Consider the following 10,084-nt stretch of genomic DNA (forward strand, 5'->3'; position numbering starts at 1 on the left):
AGTGTAGAGAAATTTTCTCGGGCCGCATATAGAATATATACTATAGTTAAGGTACATAAGTAATAAAACCCCGCTGCGCCCTTCCCGCGCTGCTGCGCCCCCCCCCCCCAGCACTAATTTAACACAACTAGTGGATGATCCCCTCCGAGGCAGCCCCTGCCTGCAGTTAGTTTGAAGCCGCTGTTGCCATGCCCCCAACTCGACTTCCTTCCTCCCCAGCAAAACAAAAAATTGTCAGGGGGCAGTGGGCCGCATTGCCTGTGGTTCTGGGCCGCATGCGGACCCCGGGCCGCAGGTTGGACATGCCTGATGTAGACCGTCGTCCTCACCACCGGCTCTCACCGCTGTCAGTCTGCAATCGTGACTGGGAAGACTACCCTGCAGTAGAGCGATCTGGAAGTGAGGCTTGAAGCGCAGGGTGGATGGGATAATGTCGATGGCGGTGTGGAGGACAGTCTATGTAGACATATGTGCATACTGCTCTGAAAATCACATGCTATGTCTGTGCGATGCAAATTCAGCCATAAAGATTGCATGGTTGAATTCGCATCGCATTCGGACACAACTCGCACAGGACCCTTTTTTGGGTCCGCACCAGAATCAGATCGTGTGGGTGTTCACACCTATGCGATCTGATTCATGTCCGAACTGACAGTTCGCACTGCAATATGCGAACTGATCTGGAGGTGTCATTAACTTTGTATTGACACTCCCAGTGATTCGCAGTGTGAACTGCCTGCGAGTTGAATGCGATGCAGGAACCCCCAGTGGATTTGCAGGGTTCCCGCATTGCATATATGTGAACCAGCACTTACCCCGAATACCTGCATACTTATGGCACTTTTCCACTGCAAGTACCGGCTCGGCTCTACTCGGCCCGGTTTGGTTTTCCACTGCATGGTACGGTGTTGGAACGGTTCGGTACGGTTTGGTATGGTTTGCTTTTCCACTAAAAGTAGTACTAAAGTAATTGGGTGAGATAACAACGATTCTCTGACCAATCAGTGGCTAGTAGTGACAAACAGTCAGCTGCATGCAAAGGATTGTGGGATATGGTACCGGTATGGTACCTCTTGGAACCACAATTGAGGTGGTACTGTTTTAGAGAGCCGTACCGTTCAGTTCCATGTAGTGGAAAAGCGCCGCCGTAACGTACCGTACCGAACCGTTCCTACACTGTACCATGCGGTACCAGAAGTGGAAAAGCACAAAAGCGAGCCGATCCGTTCAGTTCCATGCAGTGGAAAAGCGCCTTTACATGGTTGACGATTAAAACAGGCACATCTGAGTTGCTAAATGTTGTACCTTCATTAAATGTAACCATATTGCTACACTTCCAGGCGCCTCTCTTCTCTTTTATACTCCGTTGTGATGCTACGTCTATATCAAGACATCGCTCATTTATCAAGTCAAAATTTATATGAAAAAAATAAAAAAATTGCTGGTCTTGCAAAAAACTCTCAGACCAAGTTACCCTCAATCTTTATCTATCTCTCTTCTCTAGCTATATACACACACGTATGAGAAAGAGATAGATCGATCACTTTTCTGGCATGCAGCTGAGAACTTGCCGTTACAAAGTCATGAAATGCATAGAAAATTACTAGTGCCAAGATGGTCATTTTATTACTCCCCATGCTTTGCTATGCGCAGAAGGAGGCGACTCCGGTCAGAACCATGCAGAGCAATCTAGCGCTTTTGCTGAAACACATAGAAGGAATTGTAATGCAGTGAAAATGTGGGCTTCAGCTGCAGAGTGATTTTCCAATTAGACACTTCCAGCATGGCAAGAAAAAGAAATCTCGGGCTCTCTATAGCAGAGCTGTTAATTTTGTGTATTGGTTAACACTTACTCAGTGCTCTGGGGTATCACCATATCATGTCAGGTCAAAAGGCCTTAGTAAAAGCATCATTTAATGTGTTTGGTGCTGCATCCAGAGAAATGGATAAGAATCTTGTTGGATTACATTTCACTGAAGACTGCCCATTAGTTTACGTGAGCTTGCAGAAGCCCTTTATCTTTTTACAGCCGTCAAGGAGAAGTGAAATTCTATAAAAACAGCTCCAACAGGTTGAAAAAAAAAAAAAAAAAAAACGCACACCTTTAAAGAAAAAAAAAAAAAAAAGTAACTTGCTAACGCTACCAGCATTCATGGCATCCCAGCTTTCTACCAGACACTGAAAAGGATCTGGATTCTTTTTTTGTTTTGTCTTTAATGTTTTTGATGCATAATCCAAGTTATTTACATAAAACGTTTTGCACACATCTAAAAACAGTCAATATTGAAGTCAATGTTCTTCTTCTACTTCTACAGATGTTTTGTTTTAAATGATCATTCATCAACACACAAGACAAGCTTTAAAATAATCGGCAGTGGCACCACTAGCCCCATGAATACGCAGCCGACAGTATATGTGATTCTATTGTCAACTGGCTTTTTAATCATTGCACAGAAAAGAAAGTTTTGTTAACACATACATTAAATTCAGAATGAATATTCATCATGCATTAGAACACTGCGTCCCTTAGAGGGCACTTAAATCACATTAAATATGAATTAATTCCCTTTTTTGGAAAGAGACAGAATGAAAGAAAACTTCCATAGATGATATTCATCAACTTGACTTCCACATAGATTACTCTTGAAGTTCTTTTAATGTCTTTTATCACAGCAGACAGCTATGTTGAGATATGGAAAATGGTATTTTGGGTGGCTGCCCTTCCCTTTATAAAACTTCATCCGTATCTATCCCTACACCCACGGGAAGGAGCCATCTTTGCCTGCATGGAATGCACAGGTGTCATGTGAATCCACGCAGGGCCGGGACAAGGGGTGGGCAGGAGGGACAGCTGCCCTGGGCACCGTGGTATCATGTGAGTTTGGAGGGGGGGGGACCCCAAGGATATTGGGGGGAGGGGATTCGTGTTCAGAAGGGAAATTTGGGGGAGAGATAGGGGTATGAATTGTTCTAGGAGTGCAAATTTAGAGAGGTGTGCTAGGAGTGGTGATTTGCATGTTCGCCCAGGGCTGTAGATGACCTTGTCCCGGCACTGGTGGTAATTTAGATTATTAGATTGGGGGGGGGGGGTATTTTTGTTGACATATACTGCTTATTCTTTTTTTTTTTTTTAGGGGGGGGGGGTGCAAATTGGCATGTTTGCCCTGGGCTCTAGGTGACCTTGTCCTGGCACTGGATCCATGTACAGGCAGCACCAGTCGTGTCTTTATTTGATGCAACAGCTGCAATTTGACAGTCATGGGGGGGGGGGGGTAGGTCCCCGATGCAGAAGTGGGAGTTAGGGGACACACACCTGCACGGCTGTCAAATTGGGACCAGCGGCTGTGTCTGTGCAGCCACTGCATCCTAATAGACATGAATGGGACTGGCTGCACATGATTGCATAGAATACCTATGCATCCCATTCAGGCAATCACAGCTGTTCACATGCATGTACTGATAGTTACACCAGTGTGAAGGAGTCCTTCCAGCTACACCACGGTTGGTGTGCATTGCGGTGCAGGCAGTGCTAACATACGAATCCCAGAGCATTGCACTGTTTGTTTCTTTGACAAACTTTATTGAAATGTCACACTGTTACATTTAATAAAAGTTCTGTTGTGCAGTAAATGCGCTGAGAAAAAAAAATAAAAAACGTACTGCAAGCAGTGCTTTTTTTTAGCGCACACCACCGCAACTCTGTGGTGTGAATCAGCCACACCAGAGACATAGTATTGTGCCCCATCTTGCAGTGGGTCTGCATTGGGCCAGTACTGTTCCACTGCAAGACAAGGAACAGCCGCCCATTACAGTCCCACCGCAGCTGGCAGAACGTACCCTAAAAGTCCAACATTTTTTGTTCTTGTAATTTATCTGCATGGCTTAGGGTTTGTACACACCATGCACAGTGACTTCCATTTTTTTTTCTTGCAACACAACACAAGTCACTGCAAAGACACATAGAAAACAACTGTCTTCTATGTGCCCTGTTCACACCACAATTCTGGTGTGATGTACGTTGCAGTGCAGTGCGGAAAAAAGCAGGTCTGCATTTTTCCGCAGCACCACACATTACAGCACACTTCAACCAAAAATGGGGACAAAAAAAAAAAACGTAAAAATGAATGTAAGCAGTTCCTTGCCGTAGCTCAACCAGAGCTCACATTGGTAGCTGCCTGCACAGCAATGGTTTTCTATGTGCCTCATTCACCCCACAATGTTTTGTATAAATGCATGCTCTGTTAAATGCAACCTCTCTGCATTTTATTGCAATGCAAGTGAATTATAGATATAAAAAAAATTAATGGTTTCCATTTTATTAGCCTTCACCTTACCAGTATGAAAATGCTCCCCTAAGCGCATAATAACACAGTGTAATGCAACACAATGCGCATCAGCGCACATGCATTTACAACACCTTGTGGTGAGAAATTTTATACATATGGTGTGAAATGATTCTTGTTGAGAATAATCCCCACAATTTTTTTTTTTTTTTTTTTTAAAAGACGACACCAACCTCAAGCACAGAAAGAAATCCAAAAGCAACACACAGCAACCAAAAGTATTTTGTTATTGTTGACTGCTGTCAATGGTGAAATCTGATTGGTTGCTACATGTTGCACATAATCACAAAAGGCAGAGCAGACTCATTAGTTAACACATGGAATGTAACAACAGGAAAAAAAATGATTGTGCAATGACTGATGAATGTGGAAGCTTGAACATAATCAGAGATAAGAAACAGCTAAACATTTCTTTCCATATGACAAATGACTCAGTTGTTTAACTTTGCACCCTGAGATATAAAGTTGGGTGTGTGACAGGCGGACTTTAACACTGCATAGCGCACTGTAACTTTTCTGCCTCTCAATAATTCCACCAGCACTAACTGTAGTGACTCTGACTCTTCTATACTTATTAGCCCAAGAAGTAAATTCTAAATGCAAACACCTTCTTTAAGTAGCATCCTCAGGAATTCACTTTCCGATCGCCTGTCACAAAAAGCCGCAGTTACCAGCTCACACAAACCCGGGGGGATCCATTCACTCCCCACAGTAAAGAGAGGCTGCTGAAAGCTGTCAGAGTAAATCTATGCTCACTTTTTGGATGGTTTAATTTCAATGGAGCATGAAACTCCACAGGATGGTTAATAGGCTTAGCCAGGCGTGCCGTTCTCCCTAATATATTTTAATTATGCATCAGTCTTAATTGTAATCAGATTAAAATCCGCAAAAAAAAGCACACAAATTGGGGCTTTCCCTGATGACTACTTGGAGCTTATGTCAGCTTCAAAACAGGACTACTTAGTAAACCAAACTACAATAAAAAAAAAAAAAAAATGTAAATATATAGAAAGGTCCACCACTGACTATTAAAAGTAGACAGCATGAAGTATTACAAGATTTACAGTGATGGCCAATAATGGGGTGTTCGCTAGAATTTAAATGTAAAAACTGTAACATTTAAATATATAGATAAGTCCAGAACTACATAATGTAGTATTATAAGAAACAGCAACAGCTAATATTGGGGTGTTGGCTGGAATTAAAAAAAATAAAAAAAAAAGAAGAAGAAGAAAGATCCATATACAAGTATACAGAGAAGTACACCACTGCCTTTTAAAGTAGAGGTCATGGAGTATTAAAAGTAGATGTCATGGAGTATTCAAAGAATAACAAATGACCACTATTGGGGTGGTAATTTGAATTTGCAGTTTAAAAAAAAAAAAAAAAAAAAAAGGGTCCATCCAAGATATATAAAAAAAAAAAAAAAAATATATATATATATATATTTATTTATTTTTTATTATATACAGTTAGTCCACCGCTGCCTACACATATGATGGAATATTACAATATTGGTGTCTTGGGTGAAATTTAAAGTTGAAAAAAAAAAAAAGGAACCATCAAATATACAGAAAAGTCCACTGTTGCCTATTAAAGTAGATGTCATGAGAGTATTAAAAGTAGATGTCATGGAGTATTACAATTAGACTATTATGATAAACGATTAGAGGCTGCCATTGCCATTTGAAATTGCTATTCACCTGGCTGTGTCTGGATTCAACACCGAGTCCCAGAACAAGCAAGCTGTAAAATTTAAAACTAAAGAATCAGCTTGAATAAGCCATCAACATTACGGATCAAGTCCATATGAATGCAACATACTACTGCTAAATATATCAGACTGTAAAGGAGTGTCATAATGCCTTGTCACTAGATTTGATTTAGGTCTGAAACTCAAAAAGCACTGAAGTGAAGATACCATCTTGCTGATACCTTGGCTTCAGTGACTTTCAAGTTTCTGACCTAAAGCAACATATCCTGATTAAACATTAGAACTTTGTAACAGAAAAGTGTTATTATTTAAAGTGACTATGTTGTGGGAAAAAAAAAGGGGTTGCGATTTCTTATCTCTCCTAAGTTCTATGTTATAGGAAGCAAACATATGGGAGATCATCAATGGCAGCCCCCATGGTTGTTTTTTTGTGGAAACAGTCACTTTGAGTAAAGTTGCTTTTTCAAATCTGATACAAAGTCATAATGGTTTGTCATTTGTTTTAAGTCAAAGTTTCAGGATGGATTGAAGCCAAAAACATCAGCATGACAGTTGGGGGGGGGGGGATAAGGAGAGGTCATCAATGTCAGCCCCCATCCTTTTCTTAAGACACAGTCACTTTAAGTAAAAATGATTTCTTATTTCGGTTATATAGACTTAATGCCGTCTCACTATATATTTTTTAAGTCTTAAACTGGGAAAGTATTAAAGCCAAAACATCATCAATAGAGGTCATCAATGGCAGCCTTCATACATTTCTCATGACAGTCACTTTAAGTAAAGATGCTTTCTCATTTCTGATATAAAAAGTCATAATGCTGTGTCACTGTATTTGTTTTTAAGTCAGAATAGGAAAGCATTGAAGCCAAAATAGCATAACAGTCATGGGGGATTAAGGAGAGGGCATCAATGGCAGCCTCCATCATGTTCTTTTGACATAGTCACTTTAAGAAAAGAGGTTCTCTCATTTCTACACTCATATTGCTTTATCGTCGGTTTTAAGTCCCAAACTCCGAACTTACTGAAGCTAAAACATCAGCATGACAGTCAGGGGGAGGACATCAATGGCAGCCCCCATGCTATTCTTATGACATGTCACTTTAAGTAAAAATAATCTCTTCTGTTATAAAGTCCTAAGGACCAATAGATTTGTTTTAAGTCAGATACTGGGAAAGGACGGAATCCAAAATCTCAGTATGACAGTCGGAGGGAACAGAGGAGCAGTCATCAATGGCAGGCTCCAAAAATTTCTCAGAACAGTCACTTTAAGATGCTTTCTCATTTCTGTTATAAAGTCGTAATGCCATGTCACTATATTGGTTTTAAGCTGAGATTGGGAAATAATTGAAGCCACAGCAGCAGCATGACAGTCAGGGGGGGGGGGGGGAGAGGGCTATGGAGAAGGCATCAATGACAGCTTCCATCATTTTTTTTTTATGACATAGTCACTTTAAGTAAAAAGGTTTTTTCCATTTCTGTTCTATACTCATATTGCCTTACTGTCTGTTTTAAGTCAAAGACTTACAAATTAATGAAGCTAAAACAGCAGCATAACAGTCAGGGAACTTTGAAGCAGTCATCAATGGCACCCCCCAATACTTTTCTTATGACAGTCACTTTAAGCAATGATGCTTTCTAATAACCTGATAAATCAAATGACAAAGCATTATGACTTTGTAAGTCAAAGACTTAGGATGCATTGAAACCAAAACATCAGCATGACAGTTCCATACTTTTCAGGTCATCAATGGCAGCCCCCATACTTTTCTTATGATATAGTCACTTTAAGCACAAATTATTTAATTTTTTCTTTTTATAAAGATTTAATGCCTAATATATTTTTTTTAAGTCCGAGACTGGGAAAGTACAGAAGCCAAAATCTCAGCATGACAGTCAGGGAACTTATAAGGCAGTCATCAATGGCACCCCCATACTTTTCTTATGATGTAATCACTTTAAGTAAAGATGCTTTCTCATATCTGATGCAAAGTCATAATGGTTTGTCATTTAAGTTAAAGACTTAGGATGCACTGAAGCCAAAACATGGGCTGGACGGTCAGGGGGGATTAAGGAGAGGACATCAATGGCAGCCGCCATACTATTCCTATGACATAGTCACTTTAAGTAATGATGCGATCTCATTTCTGTTTTAAAGTCATAGCTCTTTATTATTTGTTTTAAATAAAAGACTCAGAAAGCATAAAAAACTAAATCAGCATTACAGTCAGGGGGTAATTAATGAGAGGACTTCAATGGCAGCTCCCACACTTTTCGTATGACACTGTCACTTTAAGTAATGATGTGATCTAACTTCTGTTTTAAAGTCATAGCGCTTTATTATTTGTTCTAAGTAAAAATACTCAAAAAGCATTGCAACCAAAACATGAGTATGACAGTCTTGGGGAAAATTAAGGAGAGGACATCGATGGCAGCTCCCACAGTTTTCGTATGACACTGTCACTTTAAGTAATGATGCGATCTAACCTCTGTTTTAAAGTCATAGCGCTTTATTATTTGTTCTAGCTAAAAAGATTCAGAAAGCATTGAAACCAAAACATCAGCATGACAGTCTGGGGGGGGGGGGGGGGGGATTAAGGAGAGGACATCAATGGCAGCTCCCACACTTTTCTTATGACACTGTCACTTTAAGTAATGATGTGATCTAACTTCTGCTTTAAAGTCACAGCGCTTTATTATTTGTTCTAGCTAAAAAGACGCAGAAAGCATTGAAACCAAAACATGAGTATGACAGTCTGGGGGGGTTAAGGAGAGGACATCAATGGCAGCCCCACACTTTCCTTATGACATAGCCACTTTAAGTAATGATGCTTTCTCGTTTCTGTTATAAAGTGCCAATCAAAGTTTTTCAGTGATCTAAGAAGCAGAGGACCTGCTGGGTTTCTTAGATCCAGAGTGATCCTAGGATAGTCCAGCAGTGATTCCAGAGATAGGGGGGTCCATGTGATGATCAGACTGGATGAGGATGATGATGATGGGGTGAGGGGGGGGGGGGGGTATCCTCCGTGTACCGGGAAAGTTGTTGTGTTGTTATGTATAGGGATGAAGGAAAAGTTTGCTCCTACCTGTCATCATAGCAGAAATCAGCATCCAGGGTGTTGAGATACAGGACAAGCCCCAGGGCGCTGCTCAGCACCTCAGCGATCATGTCTCCTGCACCGAGCCCGGGCTGCACGGCTCCTGCCTATACACGGCTCCCCTTTGTCTGGGCTCTCCGGAGATCACAGCCCGTACTCCATGCCTGGAAAGCAGCCGCCCTGCCCTGTGCTCTCCCAGCCTCCTAACCCATGGTGGAGGGTGCTGCAGAGGACCAGCACGTCCTGGTGTGCACAGGAGGAGGGATGCTGAGGGAAGGTGACAGCACTGGTACTGCTGCTGCTGGTGCTGGAGGTCTCCCCGCTCTGCTCCTCTCCTCTCCCAGCCAGCGGACTGTCAGCACTGAGAACAACCCGGTCAGCAAGCATCCAGAGAGCAGCCGCGTGGGGCTCAGTACTACTCCGCCGCGCATGCTCCAATCACCTCCTCTCTCTCCCCAGCCACACCCCCTATTCTTCTTCTCTGTCTCCGCCCCCCTCCAGCGCTGTGCCCGGCTCCGCTCATCTGTCACTGTGTATCCAGCAGTCAGTGATCGCTTGTCATTGCTGGGACTGCTGTGTGACAGCTACTGACAACGGCTGTAATCGGCACACATCTCCGTCATAGGGGAGCCATGTTCTCATTGTATCCCATCTACAACTGGGACATGCATTCACATGGAGCTGGCCATACACTATACAATCTAATTACAATTTTCTTTGGGTCGGTTCACAACTAACTGCATACTGAATCGCACAGGAGTGTATGATTCAGAGCAATGCAATTTTCAGCACAATACAATTTTCAGAGCGATGTGATATTCAGCCCGATGCAATTCTCAGCCCAATGCAATTTTCAGCTCAATGTAGTTTTCAGAACGATGTGATTTCAGTCCGATGCAATTTTCAGAGCGATGTGATTTCAGTCCGATGCA

The 10,084-nt window shown here is 41.9% G+C and overlaps 1 protein-coding gene across 1 annotated transcript in view; it reads right to left on the reverse strand.

Moving 5' to 3' along the window:
* Nucleotides 1–9,468, reverse strand: part of TMTC2 (transmembrane O-mannosyltransferase targeting cadherins 2) — a 445,859-nt gene extending 436,391 nt beyond the window's left edge. Inside the window, exon 1 of the mRNA XM_082255664.1 lies at nucleotides 9,141–9,468. Coding sequence (XP_082111790.1) covers nucleotides 9,141–9,223 — 83 coding nt within the window. The 5' untranslated portion in view covers nucleotides 9,224–9,468. The remainder of the gene's footprint in view (nucleotides 1–9,140) is intronic.
* Between the last annotated feature and the right edge of the window lie 616 nt (nucleotides 9,469–10,084).

Source organism: Pelophylax lessonae (assembly GCF_965119305.1).
Source record: "Pelophylax lessonae genome assembly, chromosome: 4".
In the NCBI taxonomy this organism is placed as follows: domain Eukaryota; kingdom Metazoa; phylum Chordata; class Amphibia; order Anura; family Ranidae; genus Pelophylax; species Pelophylax lessonae.